This window comes from Athene noctua, chromosome 2 (assembly GCF_965140245.1).
Source record: "Athene noctua chromosome 2, bAthNoc1.hap1.1, whole genome shotgun sequence".
Classification (NCBI taxonomy): Eukaryota; Metazoa; Chordata; class Aves; order Strigiformes; family Strigidae; genus Athene; species Athene noctua.
In genome coordinates this window covers 96,655,693-96,683,289 of record NC_134038.1, presented here as the reverse complement: position 1 = coordinate 96,683,289, position 27,597 = coordinate 96,655,693, and the positions used below count along the sequence as shown (strand labels likewise).

The 27,597-nt window shown below is 40.8% G+C and overlaps 1 protein-coding gene across 1 annotated transcript; it reads right to left on the bottom strand.

The window, feature by feature from the left end:
- Positions 1 to 946: 946 nt before the first annotated feature.
- On the bottom strand, positions 947 to 27,035 carry SYCP2L (synaptonemal complex protein 2 like). The gene is made up of 34 exons (XM_074897484.1): positions 27,000 to 27,035; positions 25,719 to 25,743; positions 24,638 to 24,723; positions 24,430 to 24,518; positions 24,293 to 24,327; positions 23,406 to 23,548; positions 22,903 to 22,955; positions 22,540 to 22,585; positions 21,651 to 21,743; positions 21,500 to 21,560; positions 20,930 to 21,078; positions 20,050 to 20,110; positions 17,631 to 17,749; positions 17,120 to 17,192; positions 16,914 to 16,959; positions 16,237 to 16,282; positions 15,180 to 15,241; positions 13,589 to 13,637; positions 12,394 to 12,449; positions 11,721 to 11,775; positions 11,024 to 11,180; positions 10,063 to 10,112; positions 8,892 to 8,979; positions 8,374 to 8,465; positions 8,147 to 8,210; positions 6,304 to 6,440; positions 5,489 to 5,608; positions 4,467 to 4,561; positions 2,907 to 3,006; positions 2,768 to 2,826; positions 2,231 to 2,302; positions 1,622 to 1,629; positions 1,384 to 1,487; positions 947 to 1,006 (listed from the first exon to the last, which is right to left on the bottom strand). Exons 1-34 carry the CDS (start codon positions 27,033 to 27,035, stop codon positions 947 to 949), a joined length of 2,589 nt encoding a protein of 862 aa, XP_074753585.1.
- Between the last annotated feature and the right edge of the window lie 562 nt (positions 27,036 to 27,597).

Here is a 27,597-nt window from a genome sequence, read left to right as displayed (position 1 = left end):
CAAGCCTCAAAGGGGCAGAGCTGCACTGAGCTGGCCCCATCCTGTAGCCATTTGTGTGTCTATTGTGCAGGCCAGACCCCATGCCTGCATTGCTAATGAACTGACAAGAGGCAAACGTTCCTGCCCTGAAGCCAGATGCAACAAAACCTGTTGGACCAGTAAAAAAAAAAACCACTAAAGGTGGGCAGATATGCTAATCAGCGGATACGATGAACTTAAAAAGGCAGCAGAACATTTTACTCAGTGTGCATCCACCACCGAAGCCAGATACGTGCGCACCCACCCCTGAAGAACTGAAGGCTGAGGACCAACGGGACGTCGCTGGATCCATGATGGTGACTATTCTTGCAGCCCTATCCTGCATCCTTGCTTTATTCCAGCCTTTTACTTCTATTCCGTCCTATCGTTACCTCTCTTCACTTTTTTAGTAATATAAACCTGTTTGGAGTATATGATGGCATTTGACCTCGTTTGTGTCAATCTCGCTCTTGGGATCATATCGAAACCTCCCCCGGCATTGGATCGGGACACACAGGCATGCACAGTGCATCAATTCAAAAGAAATGAGGAGATTGTTATCATATGCAAACAATTTTACTTGGAATGAACCGTTAAATTCTTTTACATTTGATAAAGGTCGTATCTTTGAACAGGCCTGTATATGCATCAGTTTGGTGGCTAAATCATGACATTTAGCTCATTTTCTATTTCTGTGACATTTAATGGATCCAAGTTGCAGTCTTGCAGAAAAACTTGATGTTAACACAGGGATCAAAAACTGGATCAACTCAGCAGCATATATTATTTTTGAGAAATAAAAGGTTCAGTATCAATGTTATTTTCCTCCTCTTTTTTAAATTACCATTTAGAATAGATTGACATCCTTCACAGGATGATCTTTCTCTATGCTACATAAGATACTTAAATGTTAAGAGCTCTAATGAATTTAGGTGGTTGTTGGACCAATGACCACATTTTCTACTGCCTTCTTCATTGGTTGTTCATACTGCAGGGAAAGAAAAAAAAATTAAGACATTTTCAAAAGTTTACACAAACATTTATATTGCATAAGAAGATAAAAACTGTAGATTCTAGAAACACATTTAGATTCATCTTCTAATTCTCAAACACCCACCCTGGAACAGGGTGCTGCAGGATGAGCAGCTCCCATGATATAATTGCTGCTTCCTCAGGCCCTGCTCCTCTTTAAAGGTGTCCTTCGTCAGTAGCACCTCTGGTAAGGGAAAGGCCTGTGTCCCTAAGCAACTCAGTGCTTGTAATGGAAACTTTTCCCTATTTAGGCTCAGGATTCCAGCTTTGACAGCTAAAAGAAACAAGCCCTCTGTTTTTGGCATCTTTTCTAAAATCCCAGACCTAGCCTACTGTAGTGACCACAGGCATGGCTGTTCCTTCAACACAAGGAGCTTTCTTCAGCTCTGTGCAGTGCAGACACATGGCATCGTACACATCATAAGCCATCAGCCTTACTGCAGGAAAGTTAAGAACTCAAAGCCATCAGGTCTACACATAAAAGCTATAACAGCTGCAGAAACAAAAATATGGGGTGGGGTGGACAAGATGGAAACTAAGCATTGTATCAAGCTTAATCTACATTGTGTACAGCTTAATCTACAATTTAAGAAGAGAGCATAAATTAGTGATTAGAATCTGAAGAGTTTAAGAAGTTTAAAAAAGGTTTAACTGGGTTACAAGACAGATCAATAAAGTTGTTTTTTAGAAATCAAACTTGGGGGCACCAAGGCTAGGTGTTGCTAGACCCAAAAAGAGATGAAAGCATGTAAAGTGGTAGTAGGCTGCAGAGCTCCTAGCCACAGGATGTCATGGATGCACAACTCCAAGGACAGTGAGACACAATGACAGAAAACAACTGCATTAAGGGTCACTAACTACACAAAAACTAGCTTTGGCATGAAAGAATCTGAGATGTGAACCCAGGAGTAACATCACTACCTGATGGCCCTTGTCCTTACCTTCTCTTAGGCAAGTGCTTTTTGACCACTTTCTCTAGTCCCTAGAAGGGCAAACACTGCTTTCTTGATGTTTTCCATACATAAGGACTGGGTGTCCCAGAGAACCAGCCCCATAGATCAGCTAACCAAAGGTTTCCCCTCCCAGGACTTCAGTTTCATTTTCTCACTTCCAGCACTTATCAGTCAGGCCACAGCTCAGAGTCTATCACCATGCAGAACTGCTTGTCTACTGCACGTACCTGGTTGTATTCTGGATAGTGTCAGCAAAACTCCCTGCTGTTTCACCCAGGCCCGAGTCAACAGACTGAATTCTGGAAGAAAAGGGAGCTTAGCAAGTTTGTCTGTGAAGCTAATGAATCTTGAACACAAATATTTACCAGTAAAAATGAACCTGAGGATTCCTCCTTTTGCAGCTTTTTGCCCACCATTTGTGAACAGTATAATTTACACAGGTAATTATCACCTCTTTCCACATCCCCTGATCACTAAATGCAGACATGACCAGAGAGTACACCTTGTTCCAGATCCTGGTACAGTTCTCTTGAAGTATGTACCTGTCCTGCACAATTTCCCATGCAGTGTGCCTTATTGCACCCTAGTCCCAGTTCAAAACCCTCACAGGGATGCAAAGGCTCCATCAAATGGACACCAAGTGGAGATGACATACTGGGTTGAGAATACTTCCCAATATACCAGCAAGGGTACCACCAACCTAACTAGTGCCCACTGACCATCAGAGGACTTGTGAGCATGGAAGACAGCTGGTAGAGACATACCTTTGTTTTTGCTGGTTGCAGAAAGCATTCAGTTTGAGCAACTGCATATTCCAGTAGTCCTAAAAAGATCCCCACAGAAAACCCCTATTATTTGGGAAGGGGTACCTCCACAGGTGGGCACACAAGAAGTTGTACACACCACTGCTTCCTTCTCTATGTTTGCCAAGACTTGATTTTCCTTCTCAAGACTGGCAAGGTCTTCAACAACAATCTTGTAGAAGGTCTCCAGCTTACTCAGCCTAGTGATGGAGAACAGAAAGAAGTTTAATGCTTCAGTGTGCAGTAGGCACAAGACAGATGACAACCCCTTCAGCACCAAACCTGCCTTTAGGCAGAGGAAACGTCCTTGCTGAACTACATGGAGCAGTTTTGTTCTCAGTTATGTCACAGAGCATGTGACTAGCTGTACCAGGTCAAACTGAAGATGAGTTTAGCTGAGCAGCCTGTCCCAAACAGCAGCCAGTGACAGAAGCCAAGAAAAGAGTGTACAACAGGGTTCCCAGTGCAGCACTTGCCCTGCATAATTTCTCAGCCTCCCAGGATTTCAGCAGAGATTTCCCAAACTGAAGATAGCACCTTGGCACAAATAATCTCCGAAAGGTTTTCCTACCATGGGTTTGATATACATATATGGTGTTGCCACAGGATGCCCGCGATTTCTAAGCCTTAACCAGCAACACCTTTATTCATTTGTATTTGCCACCTTTCCACTGGCAGTGGGATGCCAAGCCACCACCTGATGGTGACTTTAGAAACCACCCTTCTGGGGTAAGACAAATGTGGCACAGCTCTGTCCCCACTGTCTTGCAGCTCTGGTTGGCTCCAGGTTACAAAATTAATGACATCAAAGCATGGAAGAAGCTCACTCCCAACTCTTATCTTCCACCTCAAAACATTCCCTGGTTTTGTTTTTAGAACACAAACTTCTCCATGTACCTTAGTGACAAGCAAATTCTGCTCACAGAGACCCTACTGATACCAGGGATTTTGCACTTTAAAGGCTATTATTTCATATTACATTTGATCCAAATCCTGCAATATGAATGTGTAGTAGCTACAGAGGCCTGATAGACTTACTCGTATCTCAGGCTGTGCTTGTATTTTACTTATGACAAATCTGTAACTATTATAATTGATTTTTTTTTTTTAAATCTAGCTCCTGAGAAATTTGACAACCTGTAATCAAAAGGACCTTCTTAAAGCCCCATCTGGTGAGTGCCTGCAAAGTCCACTAGTTAGCACTTGATTATTTCCATGGGAACAAAATAACAGAAATGGGTCTATAGCAAACCCCTTATTTTTCTTCTCCCCGACTTAAGAAAGAAGGCACTCACATTTACCTAAAAGATGTAGAAACAGAAGCTACTAAGTGTAACAAGAGGGTCTTTAAACATACTTGTGAACATTGATGACAATCAGAAGACATTTTAAGGACTGCTTTATCAACTGCTCCTAACTCAAGCTTGCTTTGCATTAATCAGCCCATCCACTCTACTCTTACAGGAAAAGCAGGAGAAATCACAGGAGCTACGCTTCTGACAGAAAAACAAGAGACACACACAAAAGCTATTTTGCCTTACAAACCATGGTAACTGCAGTAGCTTACTGTCAGATTTGCTTACAAAGAGGCATTGCTGTTCATATCAATGAAAACCTACACAAAGCTGAAGCTGCTTCCAGGCAGCAGCAGACAACTTACCTGCACTCATGTATCTGGTTCAGCAGGGTGGACAAGTTTTTCTCCGAAGTCCTCAGGGAGTTCTGTACACTGGTCTCCATCCTTTTGTACTGGGACTAGTCACAGGATACACCGTTAGGGATGGGTAATGGCCCAAGCTAAAACCTAGAAGTCCAGTTTGCAAAGCCTTTCCCTGGAATGCAAATCCCTCTGCAGGCTGCCATTCAGTTTAATGGAAACTATTTTAAGTCAAATTTAAACTGAAGTGAGATGACACATAGGCAAGGTACTGCAAACATGAACTGATTTAATTCAGCCACACAGTTATATCAACAACCTCTATGTAACCCACATGACTTCAGGTCAGGGTCATGTGATCCAGCCAAAGTGAGCTTTACCCATACTCCATCCAACACACAGAACTTCACAAAACCAGGTCTTTGTTAGCACCACTTCAGGTCAGCATTCATGCAAACCATGCACATTTTAATCATAACTATTCTTTAAATGCAAACACCTCCAGCCTTGATTCAAGAACTTAGTGCCAAAAGTTTAGTATGAGCACCTAGCGCCAGCTCAAAAAAAAATCATCACGGTCACGTAATACAAAGTGCTGATCCAGTATAATTATGCTCTGCTGTGTCTGGTTTGTTCAAAGCTTTTAAACACAAAGATTCTGATAGTCAGATACTGTCCTTCCACATTAAACTTGATTTAGATATAACAAGTAATGTGGGCATTAAACTACCAGTAACAGTTTGTCGCTCACACTGCAACTCAAGTATGTCTAAATGTTCCAACATATAAATAAGACTTTATAGGAAAGAGCTAATTAAAACTTTTATGCCTTTCCTGTAACACTTCTCAGAGTATACAGGTTGTGCAGAATGCTTCGAAGAGCTCCAGGCTAACAGGCACTGCAGCCAAAACCCTGCTCTTAGATACAAAATATAGATGGGACATTTGCACCAACTCCACTCCCATGGTGATAAAAGGGTAATTTCACATGAGAAAATGCCACATATTAGGAGAGTGCACATTACCCAGAACCGTTTATTTAGTTGGCTGATCAAGCTTTCAAATGCAGTAATCAACAGTGTATCACTGAGCTCTTCATGCAGCAACTTGGAAAAAAACGCATCATCCACATTATTATCCATTTCCTGATCTAGGAGAAAGCATATGCCCAGTTAGTACCATACTGGAGGCCTTATCGGAATATAAGCCTTCCTGAAGGGTTCACCATTCATGTGACAAACACATCTGTTATAGAGCTAGAATTTGAGTCTTGCTCTTCTAGTGGGCACAAGCAGGAGGGAAACAGCCCCAAAATGCACTGAGAAAGACTTGTTAGAAAGCAACATGGAAGAAGAGGCATGATACTAACCAAAGAGCAACATGTTTAGAGATAAAGAGGCAAAAGCACAACACAAGGGGAGAAGAGAGTTAGGCCACTGTTTTCCTGTCTCCTACTTACTCATTGCAAGGAAAGCCTAACCCCCTTCTGTTCAGAGTTAGCAGTGTTTTGCGGTTATTTTGCCCATTACCTGCATGCTTTTTTCAGTATCTTAATAGCTCTGGATAACTGCTATTCAGCAAGACTAAAAAAATGCAGACATCATTGAACAGCTTCCCAAGTAAGCTGTGGTTAGGGAACTTAATTTCCTTACTCACAACTCTATGTACATGGTATCTAATGGCAGTGCCACAATACGTGTCTTCTGCTACATTTTGACTTTCAGAGAAAATACTCTCCCTACAGATACATCTCTTCAGGCTTCCATGTGACTATGATTTCTACCATCAAAAAAGAAAAGTTGAAAACATTTAAACACTTCACCTTAATTGCCAACCTGACTTTACCTGTTTGGATCCCCACTTCCTTCTCCACCAAATCAAAAAGTTTCCTTGGTTTATAGGAAGCATCAAAGGACAAATTACTTGTTTCCAAACTGGAAAATTTAGGCTTTTTTATGACAGTGCCACTTAATATACCTATAAAGAGAATAGAAGATGCTTCAGAAAAGATCTGTTCTTTTGCATGAGGTACATATGTAGCAGTACCCACCAGCTACACAAGCAGAAACCACCACTGGAATTACAAATGCAGCAGAAAAGCTAGCAACTTCATTTTAGGGTCTGACTTCACACTTCCAGGACAGGATAAGACTTCACTGATAAGTCTATTCCCTCACAAAAAGCAGACAAGACGACTGGTTTTGTGACTAGTGATCTGAATAGTGCTACACAGATAACTGGAAAGTTACCATACCCTCCATCTTAAAGACAATTTCATTTCTTGTCCCACTACTCTAACCATCCAACCCTCTTATCCAGCTTCTTCCCATTTTGTTTTCCAACCCAAGTTCACAATCTGTTTACATGCATTTTTTCCTAAGCTAATTTCAGTTGCCGCTTTAACAAAGAAGCATAAGTACAGAAGAGGGAGAAAAAACTAACCCCATCCGTGACAGCCTTCTTTTCTGCAGCTTCACTAGAGTTGCCTTACAATTATTTTTAACCCAGGAAAGCTCTTAGGGACATGGTGAGGGAGGCTGCAGCCCGTATTTTAAGGAAAAACGTGCAAAATAATTATCCCTTTGTCTCACTGCCCACTTTTCTGAGCTCAGCGAGGTGGCTGTTGGACCAACTACCTCTCTAGAGTCTCCATAGGGCATAAAGCAGGAAGGTGGTGGAACCCAGGACAAGGGGACAGTTGGACCATGAGGAGCACACTGAAGTAGATTTAGGGTTCACAGAGCAAGAGTTCAAATGCAGTCACAGACCACATCTGAAATTTCTGAACCACTTATACCTTTGCACAGTATCAACTCCTCTCCAACTGTGAGATTATACAGTAAACAGTGATAAAAGCCAAGTACTCAGCACTTATCTTCCCCCAAAATTAAGGAAATGTGTTGGTGCAGCAAAAGTATTTTCTGCATATGCTGAACAGGTAAAAGACATATTGGAAACACAAGCATAGCCAGCTCACAAGAAAGGGGATGCTTTTGTCTAAGACCAAAGCTTCAGTGACTCAGTTCATGGTCACAACAATAACTTTCAAACAGTCTCTCAGAACTACATCAGCATCGAGGTTATTAGGATGAAGATAGCCCATTGCTGCTTGACTTTCTGGAAGTTCAGTTGTTCCCAGTCAAAAGAGACTATGTTGTAGTTTTGAAATAGTTTGTGCAAGTACAGTTTCATTTTCAAAAAGTCCCTAAGTACTACTTGCCAAAAAAAATGCTACAGCAGTAATATGCATCAGTACAAGTCACCATTTATCAAATGCTTGTAACAATGATCTACAGCTATATTCTTGGGTATATAGGAAGTTGAGCACCTTCAGGGACACTTGTTTTTTAAACTGAAGTTGCACTGCGTATTCAAATCATTAAAAATCAGTTTTCATATGTCTCTTGGGTCAGCAGTTTTTAAGTCCCCAGCTCTTGATAGCTACAATACAAGTTCCCCTGTGAGCAAGGACAGTATTTAAGAATTAGTGATGAATTCAGGAACGTATATAAAAGCATCTTACCATAGTCTGTCATGATATACAAACCAAAGAAATAAAAGGTACTCCTTACACACAAAGTATCTCAAAAAACTCAGTGCCTGTCTTTAAAAGACAATGACAACTTTGACAACACCCCTTTCTACTTTTAAAGAACTCTTCCGTGTTATCAAGACTAACAAACCTGAGTCCTTCCGCTTAAAACTTCCTTTTTCTTTTGACACTTTGCCATATGCATCGTGAAACTTCTAAGGAGAGAAGGAGAACAAAAGTAAGGTATCCACCCTGCACTGCAGGCAAACTGTCAGAGACTTGTCTAGTTATAGGAAGCAAAGAGACATGATACACAAGTTTTAGATGAGAAGTATCCTGACAGCCGATTAGGAGGAGTTTAAGTGCTGCATACTGCACCTGCGTGGCCTTTTCCTCATCACTGGAAGAGCCCATGGCAGACGCATCAAGTGATAGCGGATCCCCTTTGAGCTCTTCTGAGAGCATTTCATCTGCACAAGAGATCAGCCAAACAGGCAATAGAGGTTGAATTTTGTATTGACTAGAAACCTCAATTTAATAACATACATAGAAAAGAAGAAACCATCACCCTCTCCATCTCTCCACAAAGGGAACAGACAGTGGTACAAACCCAGTCCAAAAGCTGTTTCATTTCTGGCTGCCAGTTGAGTTCATTCCTTCACCTCTCATTAGCCTCAGCTAATGTTCTCCCTGCTCAGGAGACTATCTACAAACAATATCCAGCCCTCAGAGCCATTACAAGAAATACAATAAGGCAGAATGCTTATATGAAAATGTGAATGAAAGTCAAAATTAAAAAGCACCCACACACCACCAAAAAAACACCCGAAAAGCACACACCTACACATATCCAAACAACTTTTCTAATGCATTGAAGATGATTAAAGAAGAAATACCAGTAAGATCCACTGTAGGTAAATTGTCTCCCTTGGAGCTTTTTTTCCTTATCTTCTCCTTTTGAGCTCTTTGCCTTGATGCTTTCTGCTAAAACAAAACCAAGTTTAAGTGTGTATTTTATTTAAACATTAGTACAGAAGTGAGGTTTTGGGTTGGTTTGGGGAGGGTGTTTTTGTTTTGATTTTAAACACATTAAGAGCAGAGATACACTTGAAATATGCCTAACATACTGATAGCTCTCTCCACTGAAAGACCTTCTATCCCCTGAAGTTCAATGCATGTGTAAGTTCTCCCATTAGACAGAGTTGTATAGTGGATTAAGTTTGTCATAAGCAGAATAAAAATATTTTAGTCAAAATAGAAAAGAAAAAGGTTTCCAGGGGAAAATAAATGCTTTTAATGCAGCTATCAGTCCTGGAGAGTTTTTTCCAAAACTTTATGTAGGGACCTTTCCAAAATGTTTGGTACACAGCACTTAACAGCCAGACACTGGAAAAGTCTGGCACTGGTAAACTGCATTTTGCTTTGCTTGATGTCTGTTCCACTAATTCCCCCATCAGTATAATCCATATTTAGTTTTCCCAGACCTATAATTGAAAGTGGAGAAGGACAGCACACCAACCAGGACTGAGCACGAGCATAGAACTTGGAAGAAAAGCCCTGAAAATTGCCAGCAAAACACAGATGTGAACATGAGCTTTCCTGAGGCACCACAAGAGTAAAGGGCAAGAGGACAGAATGGGTATGCAGCCTGGTAGGACCCAGCTGGGATTTCTGCAAGTATCTGGATAGGCAGCTCTAGCTCTTGTCATGTCCCGAGATCTGAACTCATTCCTGCTGGAGTGACAACTATGTCAGTCAAGGCAGGTTTCGCATCAAGCATGCCAATTCCTGCCCAATTTTCCATCTATCATAGGTAAACATTACAGTTTTTAGAACTTGCTTAGGGCTCACACACAGTTGTTTATGAAAGTTTCACATGTCTTCCCAAGACCTCCTTTTTCCCCCAGCCTCTACTAGACCATCACAGTCTCAGCAACCCTTAGCAAGAAAATCTGTCCATCAGAGCATTTGAAAAGAATTGAGGTCATCTTTAATTCCTGCTTATTTGTACACATTTTGCGTACATAGTTTTAAAATCAGAGACACCTAAGCATAACATCTCCTTACCTCCTTTGTCTGGTAGTCACTGCTGCTACTTGCAGGAGACACTGGAAGCACTGCAAGGGAAAAAAAACTTACCTGGTTACTGACAATGTGACTGCACACCTTAGCCAGTTCAAGTTTGCATCACAGCTAAATAATCCAGTTCTCAGTTTGGTTCTCTAGGTATTTTCAAGAGAAAACTTCACAACACATAAGTGAGAACAACTCCCATGGAAACACAGTATGAAGCATAATTTCTCCTTCAACTTTGTCTTGCTTTTTCATCCCTACAGAAGCCAACAGCTGTCTGAGCAAGGTTCATGTCCTTTCATGAGAGAGACAGAGACATTCTAACTCTGTTTAGGGCAATTTAGTTTGCATTTGGAGGTCCCAGCAGCTGACACAGCATGGAGCACAGCCTCAGGGGATGTTTGCTGTTGGTCAGGCCCAAACAGAGGATGCTAGAGATGATCACACCTGATTTTGTAAATCACTCTGAGGACAATTGGCCTGTCAATGTATAAACAGGGGAGCAGGGTACTGTGGTCTGCAAATTGTGCATTTTTCAAGGTTTATTCACCATGTGAATTGTATTATGGGAGAGATGAGGAGCGGAAAGTTGTAAGGAGGAGCTATATCAGTTCCAGAGAGATCTTCCTCCTCTTGTATTCAAAAGCACCAATGAAGCCATCAGCTCAGCACCCCTGGGCTCTTCAGCCCCATTACACAGATAGCTGCACCCACACTGAAATTTAGGTGTCAAGTTTCCACCTGGACATTCAAATCCTTATACATTCACTAGAAGAAAGGGGATAGGAGCACAGTTCTTTGAGCACAAAGGTATACAGTACACCTCTTCCACAGGTAACCCTCACTGCTAGCCTTAAGCCTGCTCTCTCCTACTTCCTTCAAGACTCAGCTAAATCCTTCTTCTCAAACCATCATCAGTCATTTCCTTATCCATGGCACAGTATGTCAAGCTTACCTTTTAATTTACTTCTCACCCTTTGTCTTTTTCGGGTATAGTCTAGAGATTTTGGCAATGACGGCTGCTGAGAGTCAAGGATCCAGCTTTTTTCACTCTGACCAGTGCTTGCATTTTCACTGTTGCTTTCAGAGAAAAGATGTTTCCTGTAATTGGACTAAAGACACTATTAAGAGTGAGTCCTGCTCAGTCAGCTCTTTTGTCCACCCAAAAGCCCCCCCAAACATTCCCCTTCATTTACTACCAATTTATTCTATTTCTTCCTCCCCACAGTGCAACCAACACCTGAAGTATTTTAAGGTGTGAAACCTGACAAATACCAGCAGCATAAAACCACCAAGACACAGATGCTTGTCCTTTGTTAATAAGGGGTTTACAGCAACCTCTGTCCTCATCTCCCCTCCTCCCTCCTGCATCCAGATAAAAGAGCTCTTGCAAGGAGGAAAGCCTCTGCATGCCTGAGTTGCAGCCAAGAGCACAGTGAGAAAAAAGTAACACAGACATTCACTCGCTGGTCTGGCAGTCCTGGTGTACCCTGAGTACTGCTTTCAGTAGCAAGAAGCAGGCCATTTTGAGGCTCCCAGAACCACATTCCTCCACTTCCCTGCTGGATAAGCCTTAAAACTTCAGCCTGTTTAAGGGTGCAACAGAATCGTACAGGTGGATATACACAGCAATCAAAGCACACACAACTTACCAGACTTTTCTTCAGCTTGTTTGATTCCTCATTCTTGTTCCCTGTTTCATGATTCCTGCCAAGTAACCCATACAGACCCCTTAGACTAGCAGCTGCTGCAATAGCACATCACAACAGTGCAGAAGGGGCACAGTCAAATCACAATGGCAGAGCTCCTTAACAGATCAGCAGAAGGACCAAAATATTAATGTGCAGTCATTAGACAAGTTTTTCTTCTTTGATTGGTTTCTGAAAGTAGCAGTCAGGAATACTTGAAATTCATTACCTTTTAAAAGAAAAATCAGGCTACATTCTTAGAGGTGGCAAGTCCTTGGCAGCTTGCTGTCACTGGAGGTAGCCAAGGAAAGGCAGAAGGCTTTAGTATTTTTCAAAAATAAAATCAGTAATTTAGGCATATAATCAGGGGAGGGGAATGTCTGAGAGTTAAAGTCGTCTTATTGTCAAAGTGAACAGGAGTAATTTTTCTCTAACTTTTATATTCTCAGATTCGGTTTAAATATTTGTATTGATAACATCCACAGATACTGGATGCAAGTACCTGTAAGCAAGGAACTATTTTATTAGAAAAATACCATGCCTTTTTTGATCTCAACTTAAAACAGCTTAACTAAAGCAATAAACTCTTCTTTCACAAAGCAAAAGGTTCATAAATGATGCATGTATAATCTTGTACCTCTGATTTTGAGAAGCATCTTTCTGGCCAAAAATCTTTTCTTTAGCTTCAGCAACCTGTAAGACAAATGGGTGTCTTAAAGTCCAATTCCCCCATAATATAATCTACAAAATTAAAACATATCAGAACTCAGAAGGGCTAGAGGACTGGATTATGAGTCCAGCATGGAAATTCAACCTCTTAATGGAGTGGGATTTGTTGATTGAAACAGTATCACAAATTATAATAAACAATCATTGGTCATCTAAAACAGAGTTACTGTCTCTTTTCCTTGCTTTATAAATAACAGCCATTTTAAGCAATAACATCATAAGAAATGTCATTCTAAGCAGTAATACCACTAGTAGTAGAGCACTGCAAGTTCCACGCACAGAACAGGGATAGTGGTTGGACAAGGCTGCTGGGACATGGGCATGGTACCATGAAGCAGGATTTTATGCTGACACCCAGTGGCAGTAGCGAGAATTGGACAGTGTCCAGTTTATAATAGAAGTTTGGGGCGTCCCATTCAGCACCCATCGCCTCTGGATTAACAGGCAGCAGTGACAGCACCCACACCAGGGAAGAGGCTGAGAGCCAGAGGGTTTGTACGGTGGAGGTACCATGATGAAAGCCACCAGGAGCAAGTTTTCAGCTTCCTGGGAAAAGCTGCACTGATCAAAGTTTCAAAGCAGGCAGATGACTCATTTTTTATTTTTCTAAGTCTGAAAATATAAGTCAAACAGAATTTCCAAAAAAAGTTTTGTGAGGATTGGCTTTGAACAGGTATTCCCAACATGCAAAGTGTGGCTTGAAATAGGTTTCACCCTCTTCTGGTTTAGCCTAGGAGTGAAAAGCAAAGGATGCTTGGGATTCTGATTCCAATATTCAGTAAAAAGCAAACAGAGATTGGCCTTCAATCCCAAAGGTATCCCACATCCTCACTCAAGCAGCAGCTCAAATTTTTGTTGCAGTTGTTTTTATTGTACATAACACACCACATGCAGTGATAAGCATTCTCCACACCCCAAAAAAATATTTCCATGTATAGCACCATACAGAAAACCCCCAAGAACCTCAGATTCCCAGCTTGCTATTTTGCTATAACAGGATGTCCATCCTTACTGCAGAGATATCCCCTGCTTCAACTTAGTACTTTCTGTTAGGTGCTGAGCTGGGACCTTAGCACATCTAACAGCTTCTGTCTCAACTTTACCTTTTCATGACTTGCAGAGTCTGAGTTTTCAAAGTCATAGACTCCCTTCCTGCAAGACAACATATACATTGTAGTGACATACAATCTTCAAGAATCACCCTATAGAACTTCACTAAGAATATTGAGGGATAACAGAGTTTGTTTCCACACCCCACCCCTACTAACTCTGTTATACAGCAAACACTCAGATGCCTAAAAATGCCATTTTCTCAATGCCTAAAAAAATACTGGTTCCTTTCCTACTTAGTCTCTATTATTGTTTGTCTAGATTCTCACTTTTTTTGTGAGTGATTTTAAGATAAATATTCAGAAGATACAAGTTGCCTACCCCTGTTTATGTAGTAGACATTTTGTTCCAACACCACCAATAATAGGACGTGGTAAAAAGAAATCAGGAATAGAAAGATAATTTCAGAAGCATTTAAGAGAAAAAAAATCCATTTAATTCCCTTTTGAAAGTTCAAACATTTAACGTTTGTTCTCTAACCACTTCTCCATACGCATCCAGATTTTTTTCATACCTTTCAACAATTTAAACTTAACTGTACCTTTATTTCTTTCTCCAAATCGTAACCATTTAAGAAATCCTACAATTATTGCTCAACATACAATACATCCCTTCTTGCTAGTGAAAGAATAGGAAGATTAAAGAACTGAGCTCTTCGTTAAAGCTTTCTGAAGGAAAGGAACACTTTCGGATGAAACACTAGAGGGAGCAGAGTGACCAAACTAAGAAGTTCTCTTCACCTCTAACTTCCACACTGCCACTCCTGCGGTATTTGCTGCATCGAGTTATTTGGTCTTAAAATACAGAACTTGTAGTAACGATAAAGTCCTACATCAAGTTTCCTCATTCTTATCTAGAATAAATCAGAAAATTCATCTAAACATCTGGGGGTTTTTAAGCTGAGAGTCAGTAGACTGAAGTAGAACACCTAAGGAAGCCCCAGAATGGTGGGAACCACAGCAGAGATCCTCATGTACAATCCATTTGCTCTCCTGCCTAGCAGCAGACGTTAACTTGCACACAACATTTGGGAGAGAACACAAAAATAGAGTGCAAAAAAAAAAGACTTCCAGTGCTGCAGACTGTATGTTACCCTCAAACCCTCAGGTGTTTCTGCCCACAGTGCCACTAGCTTCAAACAGGAACAGACCCATGTATGAGTGCAAGGGAAGGGAATACACTGAGAAAAAGTCCTGAGACTCTAGGACACACAATGCCAAAGAACTGAGACAATATCCAAAACAAGCTTAGGTATTTGTGAAAAAAAGCTGCTACTCATAAGTCAACGCACTGTAGAATGAGGAGGATTACAGTTGGGTGAGGAAAAATGGAAAAGCCAATGTGACACAATATCACAGATAGGAAGGCATTTTTGACAGCCTAGAACTAGCTTCTGAAGTATTTATCACTTTGAAGACTCAAAGGTTCCCACTAAGACAAGTTACAACACTTTATAGCCTTGTGCTGCCTGTTCTGTTTAGACAGCCCACACCGTGGGCACCCCCCTCCCCCAGTTAGTGTTAAAAATGGTCTAAAATCACCAGGTATACCAGACCCTGCATGGGCCCAGGGCTTGTGTCATACCTGCCTTCAGTATTCTGCTTGGCCAATCTTGTTTTTCTGTTTCTCATTTCCCAAGTAACAACCTTTGGAAAAAGAAGAGAGGTGCAAGATCTAAAACTACAATACACAAAGTCATGTTCTTATCCTAGAGCCTGCTAAAAGCAGAGGTAAGGAGTGCCAGGAAACTTCATTCCACCTATTGCAACAGCTGTCCATCTCCATTTCCTGCAGTTCTTCCCTACCTGAAAAAAATGAGAGTCCTGGAGCTAAAACTTGGGGGGGCCAAGAAGATGAGAATACAGAGGGAAGTAGTTCAAAAGCTTTGAATTCATTGTTCAGTGAGAAAATGTTACAAAACTTTTGAACTGTCAGTTAAAAATTAATTTAAAAAAATTCTAAACCTAGTAGTTAGAAATGTAAACCCAAGAACAAGTCTGAAACATGATTTCTTACTCCAAATTAAAATTATTGCTTTGGGAATTTAATTTCTCTCATATAGTGCACATATTCTTTTTATACCTGGACACATCAATGGAAATTTCCAACTGTTGAAGTTGGAATGCAGCTACAGATGGCTCTCAATTACTTGCTGTTATTTCACCCAGGTTACAAGCTCCCATGCCAGGAGTATAGATACAGATCAAGTGCAGTAGGATCATTAGAGCTCAGGTGCAAAACTGCTTCCCTTCAGGAAGTAAATCTTTGGTCCTGCAGACCACACAAGTATTGTGATGTCCAAGTTTGTCCCACACAGGGCCAGGCTGGTTGTCTGCCTGCCATGTTCCTGGACACAAGCACAGCACACTGCTGCTGGTGGGTATATATGGAATAAACACAACAAAGCTTGAATTACTTGGCTGGGCCACATTAGACTGAGGCTGGCAGCCATTTCCTCTGCAGCTCACTCCTAGTGCTCAAGGGTACATTACATTGGGTATGAATGACACTACATGGGCTTAGGCCACCACTCAGGGGCAGGAGCATGTCAACCCATCCTAGCTTTCTTCTGCAACTCCACCAGAGCACCTCTTCCCTGCTCCATGTCTCTTCACTCAGGTGGGCCCCAAGGCAAACATACCTTTGGTGTTGACTCGTCCATGGGTTTTTCTTCTGGGAGTCTCTCACTGGGGACAAGAGGACACATGAGGGGAATGCAGTGCTGAGGGGCTGTTCATTTAAAGCCCAAAGAGTCAGTTTGTGAAGTACCAAGAGGGAAAAAACCCCAAACTTGCACCAGTCAAAGCAGCTGTTTAAGAGGTGTGTAGCAAAAAAAGCTAATCAGTAGTTCTACAGAAGTCTAACTCAAACTATAAGAAATGCTGTCCTGCAAAGCTCTGGAAAGAGGTATTACTAATGCCAAGGTGAACTCAAATTCACATGATCTTTCACAAAAGATCACATTATGAAAAGCTACACATCTGGTGAGCTCCAGTTACACAGCTGAAGTTAAACTCTACTAGAGGTGTATGCTCATCTTGTATGTGGATTAGAACAATGATGAGAGAGAAAAGTCACACCAAAGTAGCAGCCAAGCCACTAACCGAACATCACCATTCTGCAACAACAAAGTGCTGTAGGTCTGGGCAACCAGTCTTGCTAGCCAGGGTGGCAAAACAGAAATTTTTTTTCCATTTAACAACTGATGGAATAAACCTCAAAACCACATGCAGCATTAAAACCCCAAGAGAGGGAAAACAAAAAACAAAACCAGAAAAATACCCCCACCTTGTAACATTTCATCTGCAAGACACTCACCTAGGCTTAGCTTTCATCCTTGGAGAGGGAGTTTTGGAATTTTTTGCTGAAGAAGGCAAGGAAACTACAGCTTTACCCTCTGGAGTTACTATAAAACACTTTATCTGCTTTTGCTGTAAGGCCCACAAAAGCAGAGCTTTCACCATGTCACCTGGGTGACACTTAACTGGGTCAGACTTAAGGAACTGAAGGGAGCTATGCCTGACCTGAGTGTTGATTAGCATCTTCCACATCACCCTGCTGGCTCACTGTAATCATAGTGACAGAGTTAACTGTTTTCTGCTGAGACAAAAAACCATGAACAGAAGATGCACATGACTGATAAAGAAGTGGTGCTTTTTTAGGAAGAGACTTTCAGTGCTTGCCTGTGGCACAGCTGGATGACAGGTTCATCATTAAACACAAAAACATTTTTGGTTGAATACAAGTGATACTATGAGCTTCTCACTAAGAGCATCCCACCATCCCCTTTATAAGGGAGGGGTGGGGGTGGAATTTCTTCTTTCTTTTTAAAGCAGCTTTGCCAAAATTGCAGCCCTGAAGACAAGTGTTTGGGCTGACTTCCCACTGATATAAGGTGGAGTCTGAAAACATTGTTGGCTCTGGGTTCAAACCAGTTTTCTTTGAAAGGAGGTTTTAACCACACCTATATAAAAGCAGATTGGAGGAGGGGAAAAAAGGACACAAGGACTGTTTCACCATACACCAAACACTTACTGCTACGGTGCCTCTTAACTCTGGGCTGTGCTGAGACACTAAATTGTCTGATAGCATCTCCGTATTTGCAGAGTTTGAAGGACTTGTCCTGCCCTGTGGATTAGTGGACTCAGGCATCACTGTAGAACAACAATGGGATGAGAAAGTCTTTGCAGTAACTGAACACACACACTTCCTTTCCATTCTTACATATGTGCATAAAAGCATAACATTACAACTTACTAGGCACAAATGTGTTAAAGTTATGTTTAATAGAACAAAACCATCAAATATCTCCAAATTGCCCAGAGCAGAACTGCAGTGCTAAACAGAATCTTGTACCTTCCTCCTAAGCCCCTCATCCCATATGAAGATGTACAAATTCATCACCTTATTGCTACCTTGACTCTTAGGCTCTGAAAGAGGTGGAACCACCCTTTGGTCTGTAAAGCAACAGACCAGCAGGGCCCTTCCACCATGTTAATTTCCCTGTGTCGAATCTCTACCAGCCACTACAAAAGCTGTTTCACTACAGATGAACTATCTTATGCCCTTTGTACTCCTTAATTGCTTCAAGTACTAGTGCTCACTTTGTACTTTTGTGTGCACTTCATGGTAGATGCTGATGAAGGAGCTTCTCCCTCACCTGCACCTCCAGAATCTGGAGAACTTCAGTTCTAGCTTGTTTTGGTTGTAACTAGAGGAAAATGGGAAGGACTACTGAAGAAGTTACTATCTATCTTGGGCATCTAGAGCGGGAAGTGGTTATTTTGCATATTCACCTGGAAGAATCTGAAATGCACAGTAACTAAGAGGAAATTTTGCTTTTAATATAGTCACAGAACAAATGCTACCTAACCCAAGGGCATCTCAGAAAACAAATCACAAGTTTGAAGAGCCCTTAGATAGTAGCAGTAGAAAGTGAGAGCTGAGAGCTCCTTGTCTTAAAAGACCTGGAAAGATCTGTTAAGCAAGTTGCACCAAGGAATAAGCCACACAAGATAATTACTCTAAAAAATGAAATACAGCCAATTTTGCATCAAGGACATATCCCAGCCTTCAAAGAGAAAAGATCCCTACACAGAAAAAAGCCACCACTCAATCTGATATGGAAATTGAGCTGAGGAAACATTGCCTGTTTAAGACCAATTTTGATCATGCATGTCTTGCTTTTGTGCTGAAAGCAGGTTTTCCTTGAACTGTGGGTCACAGCCTTGGTGGGGATTTGCAAAACAGTTTCAGAGCAGGATAGAGGAAAAGGAAGGAGCTACTTTCTCTTCCCCTTGGACAAGTGCTGGGCTTGGACCTTCCTTTAGGTCAGGCACCCAACCGTCACTTCTGTACTTCAGGCTCTGTGTTCCCTTGACATCTATCATATTTCAGACAAAATTAAACTGAGCCCAATGATCCTAGAAGGAAACATTTTGCAGGAAATGTTCAACAGCAGCACAGGAAGTCACACCATTTGATCACAGAAAATTCAATGTGCCCAACTCAAAGAAATACAAAGCATGGTCTGTAAGCTGGTGAGAAGGAGGAAGTAATGGCTATTCCAGATCCAGCTAAGAGCTTCTCCTACCGTATGGCACGCAGCTACATCTGTAGTTGAGGCACACATGGAGACAACCCTGCAACCCTGAGATATTTACAGTAGCACTCTACATGCCCCTGCATACAGCAGCTGTGCTGCTGCTCATCTCTCTCTACAAACAGGGACTGCAGGTGAGTATTTCCTGTTCCCCAGCTGCACTTCCACAACAGCACCAGGGCATCATCCACTCCATGTGGGTTAGGGGACCAGAGGGCACCGTTCTCTATCATACCACTTTGTTAAGAAGAAACAGAAGTTGAGTCCCTGTAGGAAGCCTTGGTAGAGACTGCCCCACTACATGCACCCCACTGCTCACAGGGAAACATAAGTGCCAAGGTGCAAGCACTGGTCCATCAGAGGACCTGTGCTTCCATGGGCATACAGATGCCACCATCCCCTCCTGCAGGGAATCTCCTACAGCCACCCACACAGCACAGCCAAACCAAGAACCATGCAGGGAACAAGCAAGAAGGGAGGATAAAGTGCCTCCCACTGCATTTGCAGAGGAAGAAATTCTACTGGACACTCTTTGCATGCCAGAGGTCAGCCAGCAGCTGAGATGTGCCTTGCCAGACCAACACACAAAGCCTGTCCCTGAGCAGTTCTCCTGTCCAAGCAATTCCAGCAGCACATGGCCGTAGTGCCCCAACCTCACTCCCCGGGCTAGGATGACTCATCTGCCACAAACACCAGTTACCAAGCTCATGAGATATGAGCAGTAGAAGACTGAGCTTAGGGGTTGCCTTTTTTTTGTGTTAATGTGATTAACTTCAAGCAAAGATACTAAGTTTTAAAACTTAACAACTTAAATTTAATGAAATAAAATAATAATTTTTAAAAATAAGTCACCTGCTTCATTCTGCCTGGCTTGCTTCCCAGAATGAACAGACTCCTCTTCAACCACATTTATCTGTTGGTGTGATTTAATCTCATGTGAAAGTGACCTTAAAAAAAGTAGTCCTTATCTAGTAAAGTCAGCTACTTAATAACAAAACTAACAGTTGTTAATCACCAGCAACAAATCATTGGATGCTAATTGAGTTGACAATTTGGAAGGGTCTTGGTTTCCTGCAAGGATAAGTGACAGCCACTGTACTATGGTTATTTACTGTCACATAAAGTTTTCTGCAAATGCTGTGGTCACTGGATGAATCCCAAGTTTCAAAAATTAACCATATTAACATTTACCCGAAGAAATCGTATACATGCCCCATGGTTTTACATTAGCATATAAAAAACTTGCGGTTTTAAAAGTACTCTTCATCTAGAACACTATCTACAAAGTCAATCTAAGATTTGAGTCTTACAGCACCCCTTTTCTCTTCTCCAGGTTCTTATATCACAATTCACTCATCCTGTGCAATGTAACACTTTGAGCTGATGCAAGAGCATGTTTATCCTTCAAGTTATGCAGTTAAATGCCATCGGCTTTATTTCCTACTTCAGAAACTCAGCAGAAGTAATCATAACACACTAAATCAAATAACAAACCAGTTTAACCTTCTAGCTTCTAAACCATAAATTTGTGTCCCTTGAAACTTCAGGAAAGAAGTTTCTAATCTCTCTTTCAGGCCAAAGCTAAGAAACTCTATACAGAGAGTCACAAATCTGCAAGGGGAAGAGAGATATATAATAAACAGGCATAAAAAAAACACCAAATGTTTTTTCCAAGTGTATATCAAGTAAAATATAGTTTAGAAAAGCAACAAAACTCATACTAAGAGCTTACCATCATTTTTTCATCTCCCAGGACTTTTCTAAGTATACTTAAGATTTCAAACTCAGCACTGAAAGATATTTTTATTTTTGTTGCTTCTGTTTTGTTCCAAGTAGCAGGGATCTTCATATAAATTTTAACTATCTTTTCTCCACCATACTCTGTGTAAAAAAACCAGTTAAATCTATTTTAGAGCAAGACATTCAGTCCATCAACTCCAAAAATATCTGAATAAGTGTTTGTGATTTTTAAAGCCATCTCTACTACATCTTGCCCATGGCATTTCCAGTTATTCTGTTCACCCATTTCTTTCTCATCGGATCTAGATGATTACACTATTCCCTGGGACATCTATAAACTGACTCCTCAACATGCCCTGCTTGGGTAGGCAGGGTAGGTTATTGTGCTAAATGGCCCCACAGACTGTCCAACAAGCAGAGCTGGTGCAAGGTGACCGGAGGACAAGACCTAAAGGAAGGAGAAGACACAGGAACTCTCTTTGGTGATAAGATTTTAGGCTGGGCCCATGTGTCTTCTACACCCACATAAAAATGCAGGATAATACTGGTTGATAAATCTTACCCTTCAGGCTGTAACTGCTGATTGCTTCTTTCAACAGTCTCACAGGCTCCCACAGAGCACCCTTTGAAAAGCAAAGCCATTCACATCAGAAAGGTTGAGTGAGCACCAACTGCATTAGGCTAACTCAAGGCTGCCTGGACTCTGCTGTTACCTCATCACTGTCCACATAGAAAGTCACACTCTGGCTGCCGGTGTTGAAGTCAATCCAGAACCCCTCCAGCTTCTCATCCGATGGCTTCTTCACCTGGGGAAGCACAACAGCAGCACTGATGTTCCCAGAAAAAAAATCCACAACGGCTGTATCAGTCTCCATTTTCTTTTAACAACACAAAACTGGAAAGCGTTGCCTTACGTAAGTGTGTACACATATTCATACCTTGCAGGAACGAGTTGGGATCAACCTGTGAGTTACCAGCCTGCTGCTCAACCAACCATACCCACAGAGTCAGACGTGGCTCTACATCAGCCAAGGGAAAGGCAATACACAAATGATCACATGCTTGTAGATTCTTTCTTGCCACAAAAGTTTTCTGTGTTTCTAAGCACTTGAAATAGGCAGAAGCAGTGGAACTGGCTTCTGTCATCTTGGTTTTGATGCGATACAACTGTCAGAAACAGTGCCACAAATACACATACTTAAAAACCAGCAAAGCAATGTGCGGGATTTATAACTGCAGCTGTGATCGCTCCTATATGGGCATAAGGCTAATCTTGTTTTCTGACAGTTCTACTGGAGGAATCCAGAGTTGTCCTGTCCTCCTGTTTCTTTTTAGAGGTCTCTCTTCTGTCATCACCATGAAGAGCACTGCCTCTATCATTTAGCTGATACAAAAGCAGAGTCAGCAGCAGTAAATTGGGAGTTAAGTGACAAACAAGCAAACTTTCCAACTAGAATAGAAGGTTATGCTCTACACTCCAGAAAATTAAGCTGTTTAATGAAAAATAGGGAGGAAAAGAACACCCAAGCACACACCACAAACAGTAACATTTTAACAACAGTATCACTGTAGGGAAGGAATGCAGCATTAAGGGACTATTACCTCGTTCATGTCAGCAAAAGCAGATATGCAAGGAAATGAATAGACTCTGGAAAAAAAGCAGACCTCACATGACACATTCAACATCAGAGTCCAACCTTAGATAAAATCATCAGGATCTTACTGTTCAAAAAAGAATTAATAAATTTCTAGAAGTAATCAAGCTTGGATAAGCTTAGAGAATACAGTATTTTGGTAGTGAATTGACTTCATTGATTTTACTTTCAAAAGAACCACCACTAAAATGAATAAGTTACCTTAAGAATGTAATTTTTTTTTTTTAAAACTAAACAAAGTCAGTTTACAATTGTAGTTTTTCCCCTCTGCAGTAACAGCACCAATTTATTCTGTTGATTCACAGCTTACCTCCTTTTGTCTCCAAGCCTTTCATTTAGCCGGTTAAGAAATTTTCTGCAGTCCTTCAAGTCAAATAACATCTTGTTAAAAGTCATACTACATTTCATTTGCAAAAAGTTATTCTATTGGGCTATGTAACCTGTACTCCAGTTATAAGCTTTTAACTAGTCAGTATTATGTCAAAGGCCACTGGGGAAGAAACAGTCAAGTTGCAACAAATGGTTGGAACCGACTGATGACCAGCAAGCCTCCAAACATAAGCCACAAAAATTAACTTATGTTTTAGAAGTAAAATAACTTATATTTAAGTTATTTCAACAATATGCCATTTTATATGTGCCAGATTTAAAAAAAAAAAAAAAACACACCACCATCAACAAATAACTGACTTTGCATATTTATAAAATCAGTTTTGTAGGAACTTCTTACAAGGACATCCTGACTGAACTCAACCAAAACTAGCCCCTATACAGACTTGTCAAGTATGTTGTTTTCAAAATAAAGACCCTTACCGTCTCAAATTCTCTATCCTTGATCTCTTTGAAAGCTTCAGCAAGATAGTCATCTTCAAACCACTGGTGAACAAAGTCATCCCTCCATTTTTTTGTCATTAACCTACAAACTGCTTCTGAGAGGGCAACCTGAAGGTCATAATCTACATGGTAAACATAAGCACAGGATAAATATCACTCCCAGAATAACAGAGGATTATAGCATTGCTACTCTTACACTTATATACTACACAGTCACATCCATCAGCTAACATCAGTTTCACCTAGAGAAACAGCGGAGGACAACAGCTACAGGTTGGCTCCAGGCACCCTCAGGTCCCCCTGGCTCAGTGAGGTCAAGGTGCAGAGCACTACTAACCACAACACACACTCATGCATCAGGAGACGTACTTGGGAATCAGGGAGGAGTTGAGAGCAAAGACTCATCAATAACTCACTATGATTAAGTTACTTATCACATACCACTATAATGCCCTAGAAAGTGTTACTGCTAGGAGAAAAAAAAAGATTTCACTCAGGAGGCTATAAACCTTATTAACTGAAGTTGTCCACATCGTGGAGAAATAGTTAATTTTTTTTTTCTAACAGATTAACAGCCAGCACAGTTTGTAAGCACATAAAGCTGTTCTAAATACTTTACATACATGAATTTAGCATTTCTTATTAGTTAATACAAATTACTAATACTAACCAGAAAGAACTAATGCATTGTTGCGTCTAACAATTTTTGATTAATATTTTCTTAAAGTACCATCTGATTGTCTTCCCCCAAAAAAACCTCTTGACAAGGAAATAGTTTTAATTATAATTCATCTATAATAAGCAAGCAGATGAAGTAAAGCCAGAGAACCCCAGCTTCATAAGAATAACCACTAAATACTACTTACCGCCAACCTCCAGCATAGTTTTTGCAAGGTCTTTTCTGAAAAAAATGAAATGCAAGGAATCAAAGTGAAAATAACTTTAACTCTTGTTGCAGGGGAGACGACGTTTAGCTACAGGAGCTGGAGAGAAAAGCACTTACGTAAGTAAGCACATCTCCTCAGACAGAGGGAATTTCTTTCTCTCCTCCCGTGAGACACTGTCAAGTATAGAGTTGAGGGTCCTCAAAGTCTTCACCCCCCACAGAAGAAGGGGCAGAGAAGGAGGGGAGATAATTCAGTAACATTTTTCACATTTGGTATCTAATTGCACACATTTGTGTGCACGTGTATCTAATTTTCTTGTCCTACCTCTTGTCTCAGAGCAGAAGAAATATTTGCTTCTGTCACTAGATGCCCTAGTTCAGGTAAAAATAAATTCAGCACCTCTTTCTCCCCTAGAAAAAAATGTTTGAAATGTTACAGCTAGCAATGAGCTGGTCTCCATACAAAAGATATTTAAAGCAACTACACTTTGTGTTGAAGGAGAAAGAAATATTCCAGCTGTGGATTCATTTTAAAACAAAGATTCCAACCATCTAATCTTACACAGAAAAGAGAACCACTAACTTATCTGTATAAAAAGCTCCAGATACTTTAACTGCTGACCTAGGTAACTCTTTAAATAGGTACAGAAAGGAGAAGCTACTTGCTAGCAACAAGAGAAATCCGTAATATACAGCTTTTGTCAAAGTCAACAGAGCAAATAGAGTATTAACCAGAAGATGCTCGTGCCCATTCTGCTCCCACTAGAATAGGCTCAAGTTACCTAGCCCACAATATAACACTTCATTTTTACATGACTTGTGAGCTTGGATGTCTGGGCACACAGATGCTTGCTCTTTCTGAAAGCACCTTTTTCCCTGCCTTAATGGAAAGCCAGCGGCAGCATCAGACAAAAACTTGCCATTGAAACGAATGAGAGACATCCCTCCTTCTGACTAGTTCGGATGGCTGAACGAATTACCATTTTATTTTGCAGAGGTGGTTTGCCTTCAGAAAGGGAATAACATCTGAAGCCACCAGGAATAGAAGTGCAAAAGCAGACATCTAGCCTCAAGTCCTTTCAGAAGCACCACTTACTCTAAGTGAAATACTTGACGTCAACCATTTAAACAAGATAACCACAGCTAGATTTGTTTTCCAGAATATTCAGAACAAGCAAATAAAAACAGTAAAAGGGTTTGTGCTCAGAAGTAAATGTTAATAAAACTTAACTGGAGAGAAATCAACAGCAGAATTTAAAAAAAAAAAAAACATTGCAGAGAAGAGATAGGGGGATAGGGAGTGGAGGAGAGAAGAGAAAGTGAATAGAGTTCAAGCAGAAATAAGGAATGTGGTCCTGAGATCAAGATTCAGGATATCAAGTAATGGAAGGAAAAATAATACTGACCTTTATTGCTACACTTGCAAATCACCTGATAGAAAAAGTAAAGGAAGCCTTCATTAACACACCACAGCCTAAGAACAGGAGTACGCAAAGTGCTGAGGTGTTTATACCCCCACCATCACAACTTTCAGGGGCTAAATGACATAAAACACTAGTGTACCTACATCAGGAAAAGCAGTGACATCTGATACAGGCATGCCACATATGGTCACCCCGATCATACAGGTTGGCATTACACAGGGAGGATAATGGGGCAAAGCACCCACTTCTCCCAGGGATTTCAGCAGCACTCGAGTCCAGTGCCCTCATGTTCCATGGAAAAACCACATTGTGGCATTACTTTGTTACTTTTATTACACATATGGGCCTATGTAAAAACACAGTTTATGCTTACACACTACAGTACTAGATATAATAAAATATATCTGAAGAGTGTTAAAGTCCCTTGAGGAAAATTAAAAACAAAAATAAAAAACCCCACAAACAAAACAACACTTCATCCTCCACAGTGAAAGCATATGAAAAAAAAGGAAGACAAATAAATCAAATTTTGACAAATAAGTAACTCAGTATTTCATATAATTTCAATGTGGTTAGTAGAGAAAGAAGAAAAATTGATCTTTTATCAAGTCTCCTAATAAGAGATATTCAGACAAATTCTGTTGCACAAAGTGACACAGTTCCAGTAAGCTACAGACAACAAGACCAGGGGAACAGCTTGGGGAAAGAGGCCTAAAGCATTCTTCATACTGCAAATTTATATCACTAGGCCTCCAATACCTTTAAAGTTATGAATATTTAAAATAGAAACCTAAATAAGAATTGTAAGAGGCTCAGATTATTCATTGAAAATAAATCAGTTGTTTCAAACACCACAGGAACAAAGCACCAGGACCACCTTGGCAAACACATTTGCACATAAGGTGCAGCTCAGTGTCAGTAACTCATGTTTTTAAGAGAGCTTCAGGACAAAAGTTTTTATTTATAATATGTACCAGAACTTCTTGCACATTTTCCTGCAAAACAAGCACTTGGCTTCATGAAGCTGCAGCTCATATGCAGCCCTGCAGCAGCTTCTCCCAGGTTTGACAAATCTCAGCCTAATGCCAGCCCAGAGCAGGTTGCCAGGCACTGCCCATCCACACCACCTGAGCTGTGTTCCAGACTCCACTGTCCTAGGGCACAAGGTCTGTAAAACTATTTATTTTTAAACAGAAAACTGTGAATGATGGTTTTCTTATCCAGTAAAGGCAACCCTTCTGCCCCCTTAATACACATACATACCAATGCAGTGTCAAAGAAGTCTTCAAGAAGTAACATCAAAAGTTTATTCTCTCTGAGGTCAGTGAGGATCACAAATGTTCTTACCCTTTCAAACCAAGACACCAAGTAAAAAATAAAAGGAACAGTTAAAACCTGGAAAGAAGAGTTAATAAACCTTAAACTAAATATAACTGCAGGAAACCTTATGCACAAAGAGAGTATTTTTAGTCCTTGAACTTCAGAGTCACGTATTGTGTCAAAAGCTAAATGGCATTTTGGAGCTCAGATTTTGCTAGGAGGACATGTGCCACCCTCACACTCACTTAGCAGGACTTATCCCACCACTTCCCTCCTCAGCCTTCCTTTTGTCCTCCTTTCTCATCTCAAGGCACCCATTCGTGGTGCTCAGTACCTCCTTGACACTGCTAGTATCATTGTAACTCATATAGAGATCTCTAGAGGACATTGACTCACAGTGAAATAATGTTTTAAAAATTCATCAAGCCTTTTCAAAGTCATTATTTTAATACATTATGTTTTTCAACATATTGCATAGCATCACAGACCTATGGACAACTAGAAATCTATGCTTCACTGAAGGTACAGAGCTCATATTTCT

Coding starts and splice junctions, on each gene's coding strand:
- SYCP2L (XM_074897484.1), bottom strand. CDS start 27,035: ATGTTACTTCTTGAAGACTTCTTTGACACTGCATTG. Junction 16,960..17,119: donor AGATGCTAATCAACACTCAG/GTCAGGCATAGC, acceptor TGCCTTCTTCAG/CAAAAAATTCCAAAACTCCC. Junction 1,007..1,383: donor CCATGCCTGTGGTCACTACA/GTAGGCTAGGTC, acceptor CTTTCCCTGCAG/TATGAACAACCAATGAAGAA.